At 39.0% G+C, this 24,242-nt stretch overlaps 1 protein-coding gene across 4 annotated transcripts in view; it reads left to right on the top strand.

The window, feature by feature from the left end:
• Positions 1-21,968, top strand: part of RAB27A (RAB27A, member RAS oncogene family) — a 66,417-nt gene extending 44,449 nt beyond the window's left edge. For all 4 annotated transcript variants that reach the window (XM_046654011.1, XM_046654009.1, XM_046654010.1 and 1 more), the window contains 4 exons: positions 3,172-3,257; positions 4,955-5,058; positions 9,561-9,684; positions 19,654-21,968. In XM_046654011.1, coding sequence (XP_046509967.1) covers positions 3,172-3,257; positions 4,955-5,058; positions 9,561-9,684; positions 19,654-19,852 — 513 coding nt within the window. In that variant the 3' untranslated portion in view covers positions 19,853-21,968. The remainder of the gene's footprint in view (positions 1-3,171; positions 3,258-4,954; positions 5,059-9,560; positions 9,685-19,653) is intronic.
• The last annotated feature ends 2,274 nt before the right edge of the window (positions 21,969-24,242 follow it).

Genomic DNA, 24,242 nt, shown 5'->3' with positions numbered 1-24,242 from the left:
CCTGTCCAAGACGCAAGTATATACATAAAGTCTACTTCCTGTCCAAGGCGCAAGTTTAAGTCTCTCTCTGTTTGGTGTAATTGACAATGTGTGATAGGGCACGAGAGCTCTCCCTACAGGCTTTCCCAACTCTGATTTAGTTAAGGTTTCTTTTATTAATTTCCATACTTCTCTCAACTTTGTTTTTTACCACTTTGTTTTATACTACAAAGGCCAATCTCTGCCTTTCCTTTGAAGTTTTTAACCCATTTACATTTACTGTAGTTACTGATAAGATAGGATTTATGTCTGCTATTTTCCTACTTGCTTTCTATATATCTTATGTCCTTTTTTGTTCCTCTATTTCCCCATGACTGCTTTATTTTTTATTATGTAGATATTTTCTAGTATACCATTTTAATTCCCTTGTCATTTTTTTTACTATATATTTTTGAGTCATTTTCTTTTTTTTTTTTAAAGATATTATTTTTTTCCTTTTTCTCCCCAAAGCCCCTGGTACATAGTTGTATATTCTTAGTTGTGGGACCTTCTAATTGTGGCATGTGGGATCCTGCCTCAGCATGGCCCAATGAACAGTGCCATGTCCGTGCCCAGGATTCGAACCGATGAAACACTGGGCTGCCTGCAGCAGAGTGCACAAACTTAACCACTTGGCCATGGGGCCGGCCCCCTTGTGTCATTTTCTTAACAGTTCCTTTGGGGATTACAATTCTTATCTTAATTTTTAACAATCTAGTTTCAATTAATACCAACTTAATTTCAATACTGTATAAAACTTTGCTCTTATATGGTTCCATTTCCTTCTCCTCCCACCCTTTGTGCTACTATTGTCATACAAATTACATCTTTATGCATATATATTCAATACAGATTTATAATTATTACTTATGAAATTGTATTTTAATCAATGGAAGAAAAGAGTTACAAAAATATGTTTATACTGTCTTTTATATTTACCCATGTAGTTACTTTTACTGTTGCTCTTTATTTTTTTGTGTGGATTTGAATTACTGCCTGGTGTCCTTTCATGTCAGCCTGAAGCACTATCTTTTCACTTGCTGCTTTTAAGATTCTGTTTGTCTTTGGATTTGACAGTTTGATGATGATATAACTAGTGAATCTTTATGAGTTTATCCTTCTTGGAGATCACTGAGTTTCTTGAATGTGCAGATGAATGTTTTTCATCAAATTTGGGAGGTTTTGGATATCATTTCTTCAAATATTTTTTCTGCCTCTTTCTAGCTCTCCTCTTTTTATAGGATTTCCAGTATGCATATGTTGGTATGTTTGATGGTGTTCCATAGGTCTCTGAGATTCTCTTCACTTTTCTTCATCCTTTTTTTCTTTCTGTTCCTTAGACTAGATAATCTCAATTGACCTATCTTCAAATTCAATGATTATTTCTTCTGCCAGTTCAAGTCTGTTATTGAGACCTACCAGTGAATATTATAGTGAATAGTGTATTTTAGATATTGTACTTTTCAAATTCAGAATTTCTATTTACATCTTTTTATAATATCTATCTCTTTATTGACATTCTCTATTTAGTGAGGCATTATTCTCATACTTTTCTTTAATTCTATAGACATGATTTCCTTTAGTTCTTTGAACATATTTATAACAGCTGATTGAAAGTCTTTGGTAAGTTCAAGATCTGGGCTTCCTTAGGAATGGTTTCTGTTGGTTCCTTTTTTCCATGTGTATGGGCCATACTTTCCTCTTTCTTTGTGTGTCTCATAAATTTTGTTGAAAACTAGACATTTTAAATAATACAAAGTGGCAACTCTGGAAATCAGATTCCTCTCCCCTCTAAGGATTTCTTGTTTTTTTGCTGTTTATTTTGTTGTTGTGGTTGCTGTTTGTTTAGTGACATTCCTAGGATAATTCTGTGAAATCTGTATTCTTTCTTGTGTGCAGCTACTAAGTCTCTGCTCACTTAACTTAGTGGTCAGCTGATGAGTAGACAGAGAGTTTCTTAAATTTCTTGATCCAGTAAGTCTCTCAGCTTTTCCTGAGGGGCTCTATGTGTGTGTTGGGACATGTGCTTAATGCTCTTTCAGGAAGTTTACAACTCGGCCTTAGCCTTCCCTTTCTGCGTGGGAAGATCCCCAAGGTCAGCCACAGGTGATAGATTAGGGTCTTTTCAGGTCTTTCCTGGGCATATGTACAGGAGCATGGCCTAGTAGATTCCAAGGAATATTTTGGAGCTTTTCAAATCTCCCTATGGACATCTCATTTTCTACTTTTTCTCTTTTAGTTTTTTGACTAGACTTTTGTTAGCCACAACTGGTATTGCTGCCTCAGGTAGCTGTGATGTTAAATAATTGTTGCTGATTGTTGTCAACAAATGCTGTGAAGATAGGGCCATTCTCGTAGAGCAAGCTCCAAGTAAGGTAAAATAAAGACAAAGCCTGGGAATGGAGCTTTACAGGCAGCTTCACACTGTTCTCTGGGGATGAGACGTTTGGAGAGCTCCAAACCTCTTCTGCCTCCACTGCCTACAGTGGCTGCTGTGCTGATGGTTCTCACAGCTACCATAGCTGTGCATCTGTTGGTTTTGAAGGCTCCTGTGGAGCTAGGAAGAGGGGGATAGGAATAGGACAAACTAAAACAGCACAAAACTTACTGTTTTTACTGATAGCCACTTGTATTGAATAAATGCTCCTTGGAATGTTGCAAGCCTTTGCTAATTTTCAGAGTTCTGAAAAAGTTGATTTTGACAGTTTTTGACAGTGTTTTCATTGCTTTTATGGAAGAAGATGTTTTCAGAGGTGCTTTCTCTGCCATTTCAGAAGTGCTTCCTATAAAATTGTTTTAAGAATACTTTTTAAAGATGATATAGGGAGAAGTCATAGAAAGGTAATATTTCCTGAAACTAGTAATCTGAGGAAACTTTGAGGAAAGGTGAGCTGATTATTATTTTTATATAAATTACATATTATTTATATATTTCATAATATATTTATAAAATATGTAATGTGTACATATACTAATACAAATTATTATATTATCCAAAGAAAATTATTTGGAATAAAATTCAAACAAGGTTGTATTCCAGATGAGATTTTCTTTAGAAGTTTAGATGCTTAGGTGAGTTGTACTGAATAGGAACGTGAGAAGAGTTCACGGGTCTCAGAAGTTTTCTTTTTCTCTTTCATTTTGCTATTTTAGGTGTACAGAGCCAATGGGCCAGATGGAGCTGTTGGCAGAGGCCAGAGAATCCACCTGCAGTTATGGGACACAGCAGGGCAGGAGAGGTATGAGAATCTTCAGTTACGTGCTCCTTACTGGAGGAAAGGGAAAAACAGCTTTGCTTTTCACACAGCGACCTAAGCAGGAAAAGGCCAGCTGATTAGTTTATTTGCACCTGGATAACACATGCTGCCAAATTAGCAGGAAATTTATCAGTTTGAGGTGATAATGGTGGCTTTATTTCATACAAAGTCAAAGGAAAAATGAATCCTTTTCAAAACGGATCATCTTATGTGTGGATTTTTTCCTTCTTCTTTTTTTTAAGGCTTGTACACTTTTCTCCATTAACTTTTGCTATTTACTCAGCCACAAAGAAAGCTTTGGAGTTACATGCATTATTCTTACCTGATTGTTGAAACCTAGTGGAAAATCTGGTTGGCATGAACTCAGATGGTCAGAAGTTGCTTGACCAAAATTAGTTACCTGAAATCTTGATATAAAGTTGCTTTTAGTTTGCTACAGCTTCTGTTTTCTCTCACAGTTTCCTTGAAGAATTTTCTTTGTTTTTTAACTTTTTATTATAGAAAATTCCAAGTATGTACGAAAGCAGAGAGGATTGTGTAATGAACTCATGTACTCATTTTCCAGTTTCAACAGTCATCAGGTTGTGGCCAATCTTATTTCATGTGTACCCCTCACCTCTTCTCACTCCCTCCCCCAAATTATTTTGAAGCAAATTTCAAATATCAGATTATTTCATTCATAACAATTTTCATATATATCTCTAAAAGATAAAGACTCTTTTTGTAAAAACATTGATTAGAAATATTCGAGAAACCTTAAAATAGCAGATTAGATGACAAATTCATACCAGTATTTTCTTCCCTGGAGCCTTTGCCTGTCAGTCGTAGGTTTTGCATAAAGGCAAATTAAGAGGAAACTGGCTGTTAGAGGGAGAGAGAGGGGGAGATAGCAGGAGAAAGCCAGAAAGCCACGGAAGAGTGAATACCAAGAAAGGATAGGGCCTGAGTCAGTGCTTCCCCCACCTTAAAGCCAAATACATGGTTATCAGAGATAAGAGATTTCTGTAGAGCCTGAATTAAAGGTCATGGAACACACTGTAATGTCAAGCCAAGCTTTCACAGGACAAGGAAAACGTACACGGCAAGCACCATTGCTTTGGGGCTAATTAACTCTTAATTGTACAATAAATTCTTGGCTGAGACTAAGGTATCACAAGCTAGTACCTGTCATCCCTGTCCAGCAGGCTGGGTTTTCAAATCACGTGGTCTATTAACACATAAACTTATGGAAGTGATAAATAACTGTCTTAGACACTTTTGGAATATCATCTAATTTGTTTTTTTTTAAATTTTCAATTTACACAGATTGTTTTTGTTTTAAAAGAAAATTCCAAGAATAACTTTGAGAATTGTTGGCATTTTATAAAGTGTAGATATATTTTCAAATATTCTTTCTTGCTCTAAATATCTCTTTACTATATTTTCTAAGATATTTGATACCATTGATTATAATTTTATCCTAACAGCATAATTTATCATTGCATAATTCACTAAATCTTATGTAACTAAGAGCTACAATATGCATATATAATGTGAAGTTATTAGTAACAATGGCATGTTATTAAACATCTAGTTTGTTATTGGTGAACGATTGTAAGAGGCTGAGGGCACTGCTGGTAGCTTTCTATTTCAGGACCGGGGCCATGGTTTAGGTGACCAGTCTGCTTTTATGTTCCCAGGTTTCGTAGTTTGACAACAGCATTCTTCAGAGATGCTATGGGGTTTCTTCTGCTTTTTGACCTGACAAATGAGCAAAGTTTCCTCAATGTCAGAAACTGGATAAGTAAGTGTTTTTGTTTCCCTTCCTCTCACTCCCCGCTCCTCACAATAAAACGCCCTCTCATATTCTACTTATGTCATAAATTGTTTTGGAGGAACTCCTAGTGCTATTTAAAATGCTGTTTAAAGAAGCTAAGTTTTTAGTTTTGGGCAAAGATAACTGAAATACTCTGCTTTTCCTAGTAATACGAACTTTGATTTGTTGAGTACTTCCTACACTCCAGGTACAAGGCAGCACTTTCCAAGTACCTTCGTAATTAGCCTTTTCTCCAGAGGGGCCTCTTATCCCCACTTTTATTGATGAGGAAATAGAAGCCTAGAGATGTTAAAGCTCTAAGTAACTGCTTGTCTATCGTGTGCTATCAATTCTTGTACCACTCCAGGGTTTCAAACATATGTTACATAGACGTAAATACCTTTTGAAGGCTTAATGGATCCTACTCCTTGGCTCCATGTCTCTTCTGTACTTAAAGGCCCTTTCTCTGCTTTTAGGGCCAGTGCATTTGCCGGGAGAAGCCCATCATGGAAAACTCTAGAATTGCATTGGCAATACTGGTCCCCAGCACAATATATATAAGCTTCATTTTGGCTGTTTGGAGAGATCTTAATCTCTTAAACAATTAATTAGTAGCCATTTAAAATCCCGCTACTTGACCAAATAACAGCTTGCAAATGTACATTTTCCTCTGTTGGTTGTAGTGGTGTAAACCTAGAGAATCTATTGGGGAAGGTCGTGAAATTCTTAACATCCAAATCTTTACAATGAAAACACTTAAAAATTCCTACTGCTTAAACATCACTTGGTGTTTTGGTATTATGAAAGGGTAATTGGCTGTGGTTTCAGTGGTAGAAAACCTTATTTTAAAAAATGAGGTTTTAAATAAGTAATTTTTGTCGTGTATTGTGGTTTTCAAAGCATTTTCACATACTTTGTATCTGATCCTCACAACCACCCTGTGAGGAGATTCAGGCAGGTGGTGTGTCCTTATTTTAGGATGAGGACACTGAGCCTTAAAGAGTAATAGATTTAGCCAAGGACATGGAGCTTTTGGCTTTCAGTTCAGTGGCCTTTTATGCTCTTTCTCAACTAAGTTGATTACTAAGAGTTGAAGAGCTATTTAATACTTTAAATATAGGTTCCCGAATTTAATTATGCTTACTGGGCTTCACTTTGTTAAATGTATTGCACACCTCATTATTTCCCTTACAGCTGAATGGTGGTGGCTATTTCTAGTCCCTTATCCTCAGCTCTTGCTCATCATCCTCTCCTTTGCATCATCAGAAGAAGTTCTGGGGCTTTCTTAAGTCAAGCACTTTATAAAGACCATTATTAGAGATGTGGTTGTAGAATCTTACCATTGAAGATCATCAACCCACCTGTTTTTCACAGATAGAAGTAAAAACCCTGAGGCAGATAAATCTTGCCCATCTGGGCTTTATAGCTAGTTAGATAAAGAACAAAATTATGTGGAATTATGTGTATGCATGTATTTTATTTTGTTTTCCTCCTAGTGGAAAAGATTCCTTATTGCCCAATTAGGTAAAAAAAACTTAGGCATATTGAAGATTACATGTCTTCAATGGAAAGTATCCTCCTCCCCTCAACTCCATTTCTAAAAAAAGGTATAATGGTCAGTGTCAGAGGTGGTAATATCAAATCTTAATAACAAATACAAATTTGTTAATTTCTATGCATTTAATTTTTCCTCTGCCTGTTAGCATTTTGAGTATTGTGGGGACCATTCGTTTCTTTTTTTGTCAAAATAGTAGTTTAAAAAAATATATGTATATAAATGATGCATACGAGAACAGAGGCATTATTGCATTAAACAAGTAGCTGACTCCTGGGCCCTGATGGCCGGAGGGAGAGGAGAGCATGTCTGCCCCCTCCCTTTGCTTCTCCAGAGCTGCATGCTAGTCCCTTCTTTCTTGACCCCAAATCTCTCCCTGCCTCCTGGGAAGAGGATGAGAGTCCAGAGGTAAGGCCTGCTGAGTTAGGAGACTGAACAGAGAGCTGAGTCGTCTGGGCTTAAATTTGAAATCTGAAAGGATCAGTTAGTGTTGTATCCACTCACCTGTCTTCCTGGAACTCAGAGGATAAGCAAGTCATGCCCATAGTCATGCCTCGTCTAGTGGCAGCATATTTTGTAAGGAAACTTTAAAGTAGCCTAAATTTCTAAACTTTTCTTCTGTAGCTTCACATAAATGGTATAGGAGCCCAACATGTTTTTGCCTCTATATTTTTATTCCTATTATTCCATCTGTCTGAAAAGCTCTCCCAACATTCACCTCCATTTTTTCTTTAACATTTTTTTTAAGAGTTCTACTTAATATTTAGAAACTGGAAAAAAATGATCTCTGTGAAATTTCCTGTGATACCTTTAGTTGGATTTTTCTGTCCTCCTAACTCCTGTTACATTTTGTGCTAATTATAGGTCCCTATCACACACTGCCTCACGTTGTAGTTACTTACGGATGGGCCTTTTTTCATTGTGAGATTTTTAAAGTAATCAATTAATTTACTTTTTATATAAGTAATTCAGTCTTTGTAGAAAAATTGGGAAAAAAGAAAAACCACCAATAATCACACCTCCCAGACTCCCCAAAATAACCACTATTAAACATTGTTATTGGTAATACTTACATGGCATTTCTAAATCCTTTAATATATTACCTTAGTGGTTCTCAAGTGTGAATGTGCATCTGGATCACCCAGAGGTCTTGTTAAAACACAGATTCTGGGGGCTGGCCCCGTGGCCGAGTGGTTAAGTTTGCATGCTCCGCTGCAGGCGGCCCAGTGTTTCGTTAGTTCGAATCCTGGGCGCGGACATGGCACTGCTCATCAGACCACGCTGAGGCAGCGTCCCACATGCCACAACTAGAAGAACCCACAACGAAGAATACACAACTATGTACCGGGGGGCTTTGGGGAGAAAAAGGAAAAAATAAAAATCTTTAAAAAAACACAGATTCTGGACCATGTACCCAGCATTCCTGATTCATTGGATCTGGGGTGGGACCTGAGAGTTTGCTTTTCTAACAAGTTCCCAGGTGACAGTAAGGCTGCTGGTCCATGGACCTTACTTGAAGAATTATTGAGTTAACTCATTTAATCCTCACCTTAACCCTTTGAAGAAAGTACCATGATTTTCCCTATTTATAGATGGGGAAACTGAAGCACAGAGTAATCAAATAACTTCCTCAGGGTCACACAGCTAGTAAATGGCTGAGCCAGGATTCAGCCTTAGACACCTTAGGTCCTGAGTTCATGCTCATAACCATGACACAGGACATATAAGGTGTTAACAGAGCACAGAGCCACTCTGGAGACCAGAAAGGTTTCACAGTAGAGGTAACTGAGAGGCAAGTCTTAAAGAAAGCGAGGTGGTTCCCTGAAGGAAGGTTGTGGTTGGGAATTCAAGGGTGTGGGGACAGCAAGTGTAACATCCTGGAGGAAAGAAAGGGCATGGCTGTTATAGGAAACAGTACACAGTTGGTCTTGCCTATATAGGTCTTGTTTCCTCAGTTTTCCCTTGAGGGCAAAGGTCAGAGCCCTGAAATTCTACACCAAGTATCAGGCCCATGTTAATGCTCAGCAAATGCTTCTCAACTTGACTTTCTCTTGCTAAGACATGTCTTCATAATGAGGAACTAACATCTCAACACTCCTCCACTTAACCGTAATAAAAATAAATTAGTCCATAAACTTAGGGGGATATCTTATTGTGAAAGTTTGGGCTGCTTTAATTTCATTATGGGATGTGATGAGTAAGAAATAAGACTTTATTTTCCTTCTTTGGGAGATTAAACTAGCTTAGTGAAGCTCTTTTGTTTGATTTAATTGCTTTTAAAAAATTATGGCTATTTACAGGTTTTTAGGTGAAAAGAAGTAAAAGCTGTGGAGTAAGAATTGTAATCTATGCTGCTTCTTGGTTCTGGTGACAGGATCATTTACTATTTATTCTGGATTTTCTCTCTTCGTTTAATCCCATGTCTTGTTTGTTTTCTTGATTCTGCTTTAGGATAATAGAAAAATGTGAAAACATTTCAGATAGAAACAGGCTGGTTTATAGGAACAGTTCTTTTAAAGATGTTATTGCTTTGGAAAGAGGGTATATAAAAACAGTGCTTTAAGATTAGCAATAAGCACTAGGAAATCCTCCAAGTTTTTTTTTCAAATGCCCTTCATAAAAATGATAGCCATATGCTGTGTGTGTGCGCGCGCACATGTGCATATGTGTGCACACGCACACTTTTGGAGGGTTAGCAAATTCTCCCATTCTTCTCTGACGTAAATAAGCTGGGGTACATGCTCAAGGACAGGATGAATGCCCCGTCCATTCAGTTTTACAGATTAGGTTATGGATGCTTTGAAAGCATTATATCAGTTCCTTATATCTCTATATCCATTTACAGTTTCCAAAGCACTGTGGTGTATATTCTCCATTGATCATACGCTTACATTATTTACCTATAATAAATTTTCTTATCTTCTTAATTTAATAGGCCAGCTACAAATGCATGCATATTGTGAAAACCCAGATATAGTGTTATGTGGAAACAAAAGTGATCTGGAAGACCAGAGAGTGGTAAAAGAGGAGGAAGCCAGAGAACTTGCAGAGAAATACGGGTGAGTATTTTTGTGCAGAAATCTAGAGAAAACATTTCCAATGCAAACATTAGCACGTGAATGGGTAACAAAAAAGGCAAAAGCAAAAAATTAAAACAAACCCCAAGATGTAGGCCTTGGGAGGTGTCAAATACCTACTTTGCATATTAATATTATATAACCGTGGGACCCACCATAGAAAAAACATGGGGTGAGGGTCTTTATTCAGTGCTTCAGTACCATTTTCTCAATCTCTTGGTGTTTGAGGAAAGACAGCTTTGAGGGCAAATGCCTTAACTGTGTGTAAGGCCGCCTTTCCAAGAAGCAAGTAGGAGATGCCCCGGGTAAGGAAATTCTCTATATTCAGCAAGGAAATTTCAAAGCCAGTTCATATTCTCCTATAGAGAACTCCGGCCTTATTGGCTTTGAAATTTCTGTGCTGGGAGGGGAGTATGAAGATCCCTCTTTGTTCAGGCTGTATTTCTGTTGTGGAGAATCAACTAAATACTGTCTTCCTTCTTGAGCTCTGGGGAGAGGATCACAGTGGCAGCAGCAGCATTAATTGGACAGGAAAGAAGGAGTCAGCGCTGCTTATTAAAGTGTCAAGGGCACCTCCTCAAAGGAATTTGTGTTTTACTTTCTTTCCACCTCTTATACGATAAGTCAAATGTGTATGTGTTAATTACCCTTAATTTAGGTGGGAGGCAGCTGTGGTGCTGAGAAGGAAGGGGAAGGAGAGAGAGAGGTGGTTTGGTGTGGTGAGGTATGTACAGGATGTTACCTGGCTAGTGGCCTTGGTTGTTAGAATCCCAGGAGGCCAGAGAAGGCCCTTTCCCTTTTCATTGTATGGCCACTGCTTTATTCTCCTTCGGGCTGATGGAGGTTCGGAAAGCACTCAAGGATAAGTTCCCTTCGGGAAGGGAGTGAAGGGATAGGCTGGCCAGGTGGGAAGAAGCTGGAGTCTGGAGAACTTTGAATGCCAGGTAAGGAGGGTAGACTTGATCTCCTGGTGTACAGGGAGCTGCTGAAAGCCTTTGAACATGGAAGAATGTTATGAATACTTTTCCAGATCAGGCTGGGAGCAGTGGGGTGAAATGGAGGGAGGAAAGGCTAGAGACGGGGAGAGTGCAGTGATCTCTCAGGTGGATAGGGGCTGTATTTATGGAAAAGAAAAAGGAGTAAAGTAGAAAAAATACGTAGGGTGAGGCAGAACAGGATTTTAAATCTTTCTCAGTTCTAGCTGGTGGGGCAGGAGGTGTGGGAGTGATGGAGGTATTCATTCCATTAACTATACTGGCTTACTCTGGCATAGATTTGCAATGGGATGTGGAGCTTTTCACTCAAGCGTCGGTGGTATTTAACCATGTTAGAAGCACCTGGCAAGCTTTTAACAAATACTCATGTTCGGGCCTCACTTCTCACATAATTGGTCTGGAGTGGTTTATCAGGCAAGTTTCAACTGAAGAAACCTCCTTGTATATAAAGCGATTTGACCTTATGCACTTGTGGAGCTGGTTAAGCAGTCTCTGTAAGGTGGTGTTGTGTGTCTGATGCTGAAGCTTGAAGTCCGCAGGACAGGCAGGCAGGAAAGGAAGATAGATGTCAAGTAGGGAGAGCAAGAAGCAGCTGGGCCCCGTTATGACGGACTTTGGACTAAAACCCATGTCAGTTCTTGTTGCCTCTGACCTGGGTGGAGTGGGCGTCCTACAGAAGCCAGGGCCCTTTGTCACAGAGCTAAACACACACACCTGGCCCGGGAGTTGGAGCAGTTGAAGGAGGATGTAGGGGAAAGTAGAGCAGGTGCAGGTCGGGTTGCTGGTTTATGCTGACGAGATGCACTAGCAGATAAATGACAATGTATGACAGCTACGGAATGGCTGTTGCTTCATTTCCGCCCTCCAAATCTCCCCCAAATCTCTCTTGTGGTCCACCCTAACTGGGAAGGGAATTCTGGGAAATGTTGTTCAACCTAGCCAAGTTGACATAATACAAAACCACCACAGCTGGGGGCCTGGGCACTGGTATCTTTTAAAAGCTCTCTACATGATTTTCATGTGCAGTGGTTGAGAACCACTGACTGAGGTGATTCTGAGGTGGAGGCTGACAAAGCCCCACAGGCAATTCTGATATGCCCTCCTCCTCCCTTGAGAGGCACTCCTGTAGCACAGTGGGAAGGAAAGAGCAGAGGGATCAAATACCATGGAGAATACTGAAGTGTTGAAGTTGGGAACTGTGTTGCAAGGGAGTGAGGAGGAAGTAAGTGATGAAGCAATGGAAACCGTGGACCTACACCAGACTTTCGAGAAGTGTGTCAACATAGGCCAAAAAATAGGGCAGCCAGGGGGCAGTCAGGATTGGCTTCTTTTCCCTCTGGGCTTCTTCAGCCCTTTGCTTGTTTCCTCTGTTCTGGCTCTCAGGATTCCACATCCTGCCTGGTATCAAAGAGCCTCATGCTGCCTTCTGTCTACAGAGTATAGGAAATGTGGGGACACAGGGGTGATCTTTCATCTGTGCCCAGTTCACAAGGTCTGGGGAGTATTTCATAAGAGATGCTCAATCTAAAGTTTCTGAATTGAGTTAAAATGAGAGAAGAGATTAGCGGATAAGATAATTGAAACTATTGGAGAAGAATGGAAATGGATGAAAACAATTTCCTTAGGATTTAGGAAGCATAAAATATAGTTCTGTAGGCTGTTTGACAGTTTCAGAGGAAGATATGATGGAGCAATTTGGTTCATGTTCATTTCATAAATTTGACATGTAAGTTTAATGATTATTTTCACAGGGATATTTTTTCATTTTTAATAATCATAACATTTTTATTGGCTGCACATGCACTAGAGGACTATATTGGTCAGTTCATCTATTGGGAAATGAAGTCAGAGAAGAGAGCAAAACAGAGGTTTGTTCAAACTTGTACTCCTGCCAGTCAAAACTATTACAGTTCATACTGTTACTGAGACACTTAAAAATAGCTACAGTCAGTGACAAGCATATTAGAAGAGAAAGTAGAGTACAGTATTGACAGCATTCCTCTTTTAGATGATACTATTGGATCTCAAACTGTAGTGTGCATCAGAATCACCTCAGTGCTGGGTCCCACAGAGTTTCTGATTCAGTAGGTCTGAGGCGGAGCCCAAAACTTTACGTTTCTAACTGATTCCCGGATGCTGCTGCTGGTAGCGGTTGAGGACAGTGCTTCGAGAAGCACTGGTGTAGAGGCCAAGTTACTATCAGGTGTTGTCCCTGCAGATATTTTCCTTGAGAGTATGGCTGGACAAAATCATGATGCACAGACCGTGAAGCGGTTGTCTACTTGTGCCATGCCCGGGTGAAGGAAATATGCTCAATGACTTATCATTGGAAATCCATGCTAAAGAGAGCAGATTTTTTTCACAGTTAATTACATGAGCAGTGATACACATTGGGAAGGGACACTGGGATTGGTACTGAGGGAATGCCAGCCACAGTGAGCAGGCAAGGACTTGACTCTGTGAGTAAAAATGGGTGCATCTAAATGCCTTCTCACACTCTTCTTTATTCACAGAGGATAGTTGGTGGTCATTTGTTCTTGATTCAGAGTTAAGGGAAATAGAGAAAATTGTGAATATGATGAAAGCATGATAATTGAATGTATGTATTTCATGTACTGTGCAAAGAAATGGGCAGCAATTTTTTAAAAATTGAGATAGTTGACATATAGCATTGTATTCGTTTTAGGTACACAACACAATGACTTGATATATGTCTATATTGCAAAATGATTACCATAATAAGTTTAGTTATATCCATTACCACATATAGTTATAAATTTTTTTCTTGTGATTCTTGTGAAAGTTCTTGAGAACTTTAAAGATCTACTCTCTTAGAGGCAGCAAATTTAAGATCACTTTTTTTCCCCCACTGATGACTGCTGGCTATTGATGAGAAGGTACTGCAGAGTTTCTGGAATGTAAGATGTGTTAAAAACATTTATTTACAATATTGATAATATGAGTACAGACCATTTTGGGGATTTCAAGTGGCTTAGCTCAGCAGAATGCCCAGTGTCTTATCTATCTGAACTAGATGAAATGTGTATGAATAGCTTGATCTCTAATAGTTTGATTCTTTGCATACTTGATGACATCCTTCCTTTATTTGAGAAATAATGATGTATCATTGGGTATGTTTTAAAACCACACACGTAAGCTGCAACTAGACATACAAGACTGATTTCCAGAGCCCCACACAACTTAGTAGAGGATCTGGATTTCATTTGGCATAATCTCCCAGGTTGAAACAGTTGATTCACCAGCCCTTTCCTGTAAATTCTGTTCATTTAGCATCCAACAGATTATAAAAAGTAGTGAGACTAATTTCATACTTTAGTGAAAAATTTCTCCATAATTTCTGGATCCACATGTGAACCAAACGTCTAGAACCATTTGACAGAATCATGTAATACACTTGCTTTTATTCCTGGCAACCTATACCTGGGGTCTAGGATCTTCTAGTTTTGTGGAAATAAATAATAGAAGAGAAACTAGCTGGATGTGGATCCCGATGTTTAGTGTGAGGTGGACATAGATGTCTTGGTGAAAAACTGCAAATTATAGTGCCCCCTCATTGATTTGAAGCTGTTTGCCATTTTGCTTATTTTATTTTAAAATTTATGATTAATTTATTTTCTAAAAGCATGCCAAAATTGGTGTTCTGCATGTGTTCCAAATGGCTGCTAAGTGGTCATTTACAGACTGATACCACAATGAGCTGCACAGGAGTTTTTCAAAGGTTTGGCATACTGCCCCCTAGAAATGCTACATTAGCACCACCATGTGGAGAGAAGGAGCAAAACCACCCTTTCTGTGGTTAAAAAGGGGACAATTGATCCTCCTGAATTTAAGCTAAGATTGCTAAATTTTTGCCTAGCAAGTTTCGAAAAGGCAGAATATTGTTTTTAGAGAAGAAAAAAATTCCAATTAGGTTAGCACTTATTGAGCACTTGCTGGATACTAGGCTTGTGCTAAGCCCTTTGCATGTGTTATCTCATTTCCTCCTTATCATGACCCCATGAACCACTGTTGCCCCTCTTTACCAATATGGAGAAGTGTTCAGATAAAGTAGCCTAAATGCCTTCTAAAAGTGAACATTAAGAAGATAAGAACATAAAAATATTGCTAACTCCTTCCATTAGACTTCCTATGCCCTTAGAAGAAGCTGAGCCATCCAGTTTTCAAATGTGAGCACAAGGCACATTTCTGCCTCTGGGGCATCCTTTTATTATGGAAGGAAAATCTTAATTTATGGTCTTCACTGTGGATCTCATCTAGTTCACTTTTCCTCTGGCAGCTGAAAGAGCTGAGAGTGGAGAGGAGTGAACTCTAGCATTCATTTATTCCTGTAGAAATAAAAACTGCATTGCCCCAATTGCTCAGAAAACTGAATGATTCATCTAAAGTTTTTAAGGTTGTTGACCTGACTCCTGGTCACATGACCTGGAGGTTCACAAATGGCAGGAAAATATACTTTTAATTGAAGGATAGAAGTTTGAAACTTGAATTTGGAGTTAAATCTAAAGTACATCTTGTTAATATTATACATCTTTTTTATGAGTGACTTAAAAATTTATAACTTTACTCATGTACCCTGAAGTTCTAACAATTAAATGTTTGCTTGTTAGTAAATATTAGACAATGGCTCATAGCTCTGCTAGAGATATCAGTCATTTATACCTTAGTGTTAATCAGGAAAGTAGGATCCATTTTCTCTCAGTATTTAGTGATGATCGCTTGGGAAATGAGGGGTTTGACGAGGACTGCAGGGAGGCAAATGCTCTGGAGCATGAAGCCATTTGGTGAGGGCAGGTCAGAGGGAGCCATCTCTGACTCAGGGGAGCATGGTCCCAGGTACCAGAATTTAGCGCAGTACTATAGATCAGCTGCATTTGTGAATGAAATCAATGTTTGTGGGCTAGTCTTGGAACTTAATGTTTATAGTGTTGCTAAAGTCACTTGAAGCTATGACTTTCCATGATTCAGTGACATTGTTTCTATGTCTTCTGAGTTTTAAACAAGAAGATTACAAACTTTTGTAACCTAACATGTTTCTGTGTTGGAAATAAGAAATGTTTATTAATGACACATTTGTCAAAAATGACACATTTCTTATGTATCAGATTCCAATTGTAGGAGAGGAAGACAATTCCTCTACTCTCTAGGTCCTTCTGGCTGGTCTAAAGAATTAAGTTGACGTGAGCCAGAACAACAGGAGAAATCAAACAAGGCTTTATAACCTGTATACATGGGAGAAACCCAGGAAAACTGAGTAACTTGCATAATGGCCAAAGCCACCACCTTAAATACCATCTTCAGCTAAAGACAAAGAAGGATGTTGGGGTAGTGGTTTGGGACTTCAAGGGGAAGGAAGGCAACTTACATGGACATGGAGATGCAAATGGGCCAACTATAGACAATGTGACCTGAGAGACACATTGTACATTACACCACAGTTAACTTATGGTATTAGCTCCTTCCTGGAACAGGCCTTTTATCTTAAATTCTTTTGGGCAGTTGTGGGGGAACATCAGAGTTTCTTTCAGAGCCTTTTGTTCTTAAAAACAATCAAACCGATGGGGCTGGCCCCCGAGGCCGAGTGGTTAAGTTCGTGTGCTCCGCTGCAGGCGGCCCAGTGTTTCGTTGGTTTGAATCCTGGGCGTGGACATGGTACTACTCATCAAGCCACGCTGAGGCAGTGTCCCACATGCCACAACTAGAAGGACCCACAACGAAGAATACACAACTATGTACCAGGGGGCTTTGGGGAGAAAAAGGAAAAAAAATAAAATCTTTAAAAAAAAAAATCAAACTAAAGAGATACATTTTGGGGTGGCCATTTTTTTTTTTTTTTTGCCGAGGAAGATTCGTCCTGAGATAACATCTGCTGCCAATCTTCCTCTTTTTATACTTGAGCTGCCACCACAGCATGGCCACTAACAGACGAGTGGTGTAGGTCCGCACCTGAGAACGGAACTCAGGCTGCCAAAGTGGAGCATGCTGAACTTAACCACTAGGCCACAGGGCTGTCCCCGGGGTGGCCAGTTTTGATCCCCCACACAATCTAAGTGCTTTAAATATTAACTCATTTAATCCTTATAAGAAGATACTGATATTATCTAGCTTAATGGATGAAGCAACTGAGGCACAGAAGTTAATGGCTTGCCAGGGTTACACAGTTGGTAAGAGGTCATACTAGGATTTAAATCAAAGCAGCCTGGCTCCAGAGGTTATGGCTCTTAACCATTGTCCAAACTGTCTGTAACTTCCACGCACAGGTTTTTTTTTTTGTTTGAGGAAGATTAGCCCTGAGCTAACTGCTGCCAATCCTCCTCTTTTTGCTGAGGAAGACTGGCCCTGAGCTAACATCCATGCCCATCTTCCTCTACTTTATATGTGGGATGCCTACCACAGCATGGCTTGCCAAGCGGTGCTATGTCTACACCCAGGATCCGAACTGGTGAACCCCCAGCCGCCAAAGTGGAACATGTGCACTTAACCACTACACCACTGGGCCGGCCCCCATGCACAGGTTTTTAAAAGTACTTTCAACTATGTTTTCTCATTTATGCCTTCAAAATGACTGTGAGGTAATTTTCAGGAGCTCAGAAGGAAGAAACTATGGAAAGTAGAAATAGCTTAATGGAGCTTCAGTTGAGAAATTCAGTGAAGCTGAGGACTCTAGAGTTGGAAAGCTATTTATTATTGACTTTGAGGAAATTTTAAAAATTGGATGTACATTGTTATGACTAGTATTTACAAGAAAGTTTACTGCTCAACTGCTTTTTTTTTTTGCTGAGGAAGATTAGCCCTGAGCTAAAAACTGTGCCACTCTTCCTCCACTTTATATGTGGGTTGCCACCACAGCATGGCTATAGTGGTGTAGGTCCATGCCTGGGATCCAAACCTGTGAACCCAAGCTGCTGAAACAGAGCGCACTGAACCTAACCACTACACCACAGGGCCGGCCCCAACATTTTTTTTGCATTTCCAATTTCAGCTCATTCTTGGAGGGAGGGATGAGTTTTTCAGTTGCTTTTCCATGAAAAAATGTATTTCTGAGTGGTGACAGAATGATCAAGCCTTCTTCTTAAGTATAAGAAATGATATGTAGACATTAAATGATTCTTCATGAGTATAACTGAGAAAGAGCATGATGAAAAAAATGTAAGCATTTAAATTTTGAGATTTGTCAGTCCAAAATTCAGTTCCTGAAACAATGGTCCCCGGGACTTAGCTCAACAACATCATAGGTACTTGATAAATAAATATTTATTGAGTCCCCACAAAGGATCCCATGCCCTCTTCTTTTTTGGTAATCAAATACTTCTTGTGACTTCTTGGGGTGGGAAAGATGCATTATCTTCATTTTGTGGATAAGGCAACAGATGAAGATGGAGGAAAGAAGACTGACAGTAACCGAAGAGGTAGCCAGGCAGGAGGTTTAAGCACTACTGAGCCCATGTAACCTGCCCAGCAGACCCTTCTCTGATGAGGATATTGTAGAGTCAGCGTATGAAGGGCTATGAGTGCGGGTGTGGTAGAATCGGTGGGGCAGCCTTGTCTTGCAGAACCCACGGATGGGTAGATAAACGCTCAAATGAAGTGACAGTTCCTCAGCCAGTTTTTAAGAGCTATACTGAAACAGGAAAAAGTTGCAGAGGTCCGGTTGCAGGTCTGTCAGCTCCTACAGGAAGTGTGCAGATAAGAAGACATCATCTTGAGGACTCCTAATGGAGAAATAGCCTTCCATCCCTACACAGGTACCCCCTAATGTGCTTCTTAGGGACATAAGAAGCAGGACACTTCTGAAAAGATCTGTAAAAGCCATAAAATGGTTAAAAAAAAAATCTGTAAAAGCTGTCATTAGGAAGCTGCTCCTAGGCAGGAAATACTAAAAGAGTAACTGAAATTGTGGTCAGAGTCATTGCTGTTGTGTTAACATGCTGTGAGAACACAGGCAAACAAAGACATTCTTCAAGAAGAGTAATGGTGGAGGACTTTAAAGTCCCTATAAATGTAAGGACTACTATACTGAATGCAATTGCAGAACTCCCTCAGGTGCTAAGACAACTTTCCTTTGGAGTTTTTACATCTAAGAGAATTCTGGTCAGATTCCTTACTAAGTGGTGGAAATGAAATCAACTGATGGAGGAAATACAATTTTATCACTATTTTCATTGCTTTATTAAGAAGCAGGAAGAATTTGGCAGTTGATTAATTAATCCTATTGCAAAGACTGACTCAAATAGATCAGGGTGGCCACCACAAGAAGAGTGATTTCTCAAGATGATGTGAAAAGCAACCTTTAAAGTTTTGAAATGACGCTTTGTGAGTTATTAAAAAATTACACATATCCCACCAGTCCTTGGATATCAAAGGAAACATACTTATGATTGATGTCCTTGAGGAACTTTGAGATCTATAGGATTCAGAATGTCTTCAAGTGTACAGTACAGGAATACAGCCTGGAGTTGACAAGTGGCAAAGCCTTTGACAAACACAGCCAGGGACCTCTGATTTCTCTCTACTATCAGCTTTTTGTGTGAGTGCATCAAGTAAAAGAGATTTATTGTTTTGGAAATCCTCATACAATGTAAGTAAGTTTGGAACCAGTAGAGCCTATGGTTAAGTTGTTTACACTGGAATCAAACAGCTGTGGATTCAAATCCTAGCTCTGCTGCTTTCTAGCACTATGAAATTGGGCAAGTTACTTCATCTTTCTGAGCTGCAGTTTAATCATCTGTGAAATAGAAATAAAAATTTCCAGTTTTACATCTCTATTAGGAATGCAGTGTCAATTATTTTTCACTTTTTAATGTACACTGTGGTGGTAAAATGCTTTCGTTGTCTTGTATATTTGTCCTCTACTTATTTTCTAACTTGAATTATCAAGGGCAAAGATCACTGTCCTTTCCTTCCACATGTTGTTACGCAAGTTGTCTCTGTCTTCCAGAATCCCCTACTTTGAAACTAGTGCTGCCAATGGGGCAAACATAAGCCAAGCAATCGAGATGCTCCTGGACCTGATAATGAAGCGCATGGAACGGTGTGTGGACAAGTCCTGGATTCCCGAAGGAGTGGTGCGATCCAATGGTCACACCTCTGCAGATCAGTTAAGTGAACAAAAGGAGAAAGGGGCATGTGGCTGTTGAAAAGTCAAGTGAACTATACAATAATTCAGGTGACCGGTGTCTGTGATCTTCTCTGTGGGTGATACATAGCACAGAGAGAGATTAATGGGCATTGTGTACAAACTGCTTTTCATCGTCCCAATTAGGCCTGTCAATAAAGCATCCAGTTTTAAAATGTATTTGCTGCAGCTTTGTAAATATTTCTTTAAGATTCAGCCTGAGAGTTAGGAGAAATATTTCACATAGCCAAAAGTGCCTTATAAAACTTTAGCCCATGGCAGTAGATCATTCACAGATTCAGGATTTTGTAGCTACAGAAGAGTGCGTTTATTTTGTAGAATGACTGAAGATACTGTCACCTGCCTTAATCTGGATAGGCTCAGAGTCTCACATTCAAGATCTTAGATGGTATTATAAAACCATCAGTCTTTAATCCAAATTAAAAAACTCTACTTGTACCATAGGTGACCTTCTAAAATGCCATCTAAACCACTTGAATGTTAAACAAGAATGTATACAAATGTCAGTTCAATGTGCTTGAGCATTAATTTATGTAAGCATTCTCTTTAAAATGAATATAGGACAAATTGTGGCCGTATCTATAGACCCTAGATAAACTGGACTGACCAGTTATTCACTCACTGTGACTCTTATTGGTGAGAAAGGGATTGGGGGGTGAGGGCAGGAGTGGCTTAATGTAGTATGAGCAACTGAAGTGGGGCTTCTGGCTCCCTGCTATATGCTCATTGCTCTGCACGGTTGATTGAAGGATCGGGGAACTAGATTTTTATGGCTTTAGTTCACTGTGATCTGTGCATTTATACTTGCCTATGTGCCGGCCACATCTGAACGTAGCTGGTGTTTATGCTGAAGTTATTTGTGTATTTTAGCTTCTTTTTCTTCATATTTATAATGTTGTTCTGGCATCCTCAGATTGCAGTTTCAATTAGCTTGTGAAATACTACTCATCTTCTGTCTTCACCAGCGGGCTCTGTATTGTTGATATTTCAACTTGTTTTATTCTTACATTGGTGGAATTGAAGGAATTAGTTTTTAATTGCATAAAATGTCTGTTTACTAATTGGTGGAAGATAGATGTTTGTATTTAAGCAGTTACATTTGTATTCTAGCTCAATAGAAGAAAACCGAAGTGTTGTATAGCCTGTATTTTTCATTGAGATCATGGGCATTTACTGTACTTGCTGGATCTTACCAAGGTCATGTATTCTTCTGCATTGCCAAAGTGTCTGCATACCAAATTAAAGGGGTTTTTAAATACGCTTCATGGCAGTTGTTTATAAAGGTCAAAGGGGAAAATTCTTATTTATTAAAGTGGTTTAAATAAAATAGATTAAAATGTCCAAAGAGTTTAATGGCTATTTAGGAAAAAAATATCACTTATAATTTAAATAAAGGATAAAAATACACATATTTTGTAGTGGCAAATGTTTAGCAGAACTGTAATTAGAAAAATACAACTATGATGGGAAGTAATTACTTTTACATGATAATTTTCAAATGGCTTTTTATTGAGTATCCTGGGCTTTTTTTGCCACTGCCTTCCCACCGCTCCCCTAAAAAGCTTAGCTGTGGTTACTAAGATCTTATCTATTTCTGTCCTTGAAATGGGGACTTCTTTTAAATATTAAAGAAGTCATTGAGTCTTATGTATTTGAATTGTGTATTCTAGTGAGAGAAAGATTCAGACATTTCAAGGGCAGGGTCACAATCACAAGCAGTGCCTTCTAAAGTTGTCATTAAGAATTTCAGTGGAGTAAATCATAATTTCACAGCTACATATCAGGGAACATTTTATATGGTCTGTTTGTGTAGTTAAAAAGAAGACAATATTTGTATGTTTCAGTCTTTCAAGAACCAAATGAGCAATTAAGTACAGTTTCCATTGACCTGGAACATAATGTACAATTAAACATATACCTGATATAGTGCACCCACAAGAACCATCTTTAATTATTGAAATAAATAACCTGTAGTCTCTTTGGAAATCTTTTGTTTAAATTTGATATTGAAGTACCATATTTTTGTGCCTTGATGTATTTTTCTATTTACAAGCCTGTATAAAAGTGAAGTGTATCTTCAGTGAACTTTGTGCCAATTAAACTTATAATAAAAAAGTGGTCTAGTCTCTCAAGATTGTGTGTGAACATAATGTCATTTCCCATCACAATAAAGTTTCAAACCAGAGATCGTAATACTAAAGGAAACCAAATTCAGGGACACAGATTCCATTAGGTGCTTGATGAGGGCCACCCAGGACAACATATTCTGGAGAAGGTAATTCAAGTATGTTATCATCAGACATCTGTGGAGCATCTACACTGTGGAAAGCGTTGTACTAGCCATTCTCGGGTCAACAAAATAAGGATGGTAATGGCCTGAACTAAGATCAGGGCAGAGATGGATGCAAGAGACATTGGGAAGGGTATAGTCATTGATTGGATGAGGAAGGAATATGTGGGAGATGGACTCTGACCTTATTTCCTACCACTATCCCTCTCACGCACTCCTCTGTAGGCACACTTGCCTCCTTGGACCAGTCAAATGTGTTCCTGACTCAGGAATATTCGCTGTTCCCTCTGTCTGGAATGCTAGTCTTCCATATACCTGCATGGCTCCCTCTCCCTTCTTTTAAAACTATTCAAATGCCATCTTGTCCAGAAGGACTTCACTGATCACTTTATATAAATTAACAGTCATTCTCGGCCCCCTCACCTCATGGCCCCAAACAGACCGTCACTTCCTGCCTTGTTATCCTGCTTTGCTTTTGTACATGTCACTTATCACCACTTGATATAGTTATATGTTTGTCTCCATGCACTAAGATATAAGCTCCATGGGGACAGGGTCTTAGGCAGTTTTCTTCAAAATTTTGTTGTCACTCCCCAGAAGAGGGCCTGGTATACAGTAGGTACTCAAATGGTTATTGGTAGACTAAATAAAGGACTTAAGAGGCTTCAGGGTCAAGTGAAAGAGTTTTCAAAATAGGAGTCACTATTAATATTCACAGAACAGAGGAGTAAAATTTGAAAATAAAGCAGCTTAGGGGCCAACCCTGTGGCCGAGTGGTTAAATTTGCGTGCTCCGCTTTGGTGGCCTGGGGTTTCGCCAGTTCAGATCTTGGGCACGGACATGGCACTGCCTGTCAGGCCATGCTGAGACAGTGTCCCAACCAGAGGCACTCACAGCTAGAATATACAACTATCTACTGGGAGGCTTGGGGGAGAAGAAAAAAAAAGATTGGCAACAGTTGATAGCTCAGGTGCCAATCTTTAAAAAAAAAAAGAAAACAGCTTAAAAAATGTTTAGAAAGGCTCATATATAATAAGTCCATATTGGTTTATTATAAGAAATTAGGAAATCTGAGAAGTACATTCTGATCTTTTGAAGTTGGTGTCAAGAGAGCTAACAATCTGCTTAAGAAAGGTTCAGTAAGGAATGTTTTCATTGGCTTTTTTATAAACTGGAAATCTCTAGATGGTATTTCCAGGTCTTCTATTTTTGGCCTTATGGGTGACTGTAGTAACCGGAAAACTCTCCCACTATAAAACACTTAGATAGTGCTGGGTAAAATATAATGAACATATTTTTTAAGTGTACTGTTGTTCTCTCAAGAAAGTAAGGGAAATACCTTAAGACTACCCCTCTCCCACACAAAACAGGCAACAACAAAAACAGCAACAACAATGGCAACATCAGAGGGAACTTAGAACAACCTAATAGCGTAGTTTGCTTTGGTTTGGTTTTCCCAGTATCAGTAATCAAGGGGCTTGGTTTTAATGGATACTTGCCATCAGGAGAGAAGGCCTTGGATCTGTTGGAGGTAGGGCACTGGAAGGGAGAAACTCCTGCCCCAAACACACACAAAGCCAGTGTCCAGCCTATGTCTTAGTCTCCCATGAGAATTTATAAGCATAAAGTCCACTTTTACACAGGTTTGGGGTTCAAGTTTACCTATTTTTTGTCTTAGAATGGCTAACCCAAGAAATTAACATAAAAAAGTGTTTGGTTAACACTTCTGGATTACTTGGTAGAAGCAAAGCAAAATCTTTTCAGAGGGCACGTCTCCACCAGACCTCACAGAATTCTTGCAGAAAACACCACAGTGACAATGAACTCACAATTTGAAATGACAACCTATTCCTTTCCCACCCCCTCAGCCCCAATTATGAGCAAGGACCAGTAAACCAAAAACAGGATTTGGCATGTAAGGACTTCAAATAATATACTTATCAGATGGAGATGATAAAGTAAAAATGTTTAAAATAATCAAAAACATAAAAGGAATTGAAACATCTGGGAAAAGACAATATTATTAAAGATGCAAGACTGGTTTGAATTAAAAAAAGACTTCCGCACATGAAGAATATAGCCATTGATATTTGAAACTCGA

Source organism: Equus quagga, chromosome 2 (assembly GCF_021613505.1).
Source record: "Equus quagga isolate Etosha38 chromosome 2, UCLA_HA_Equagga_1.0, whole genome shotgun sequence".
Classification (NCBI taxonomy): Eukaryota; Metazoa; Chordata; class Mammalia; order Perissodactyla; family Equidae; genus Equus; species Equus quagga.
This window is presented reverse-complemented; position numbering and strand designations above follow the sequence as displayed.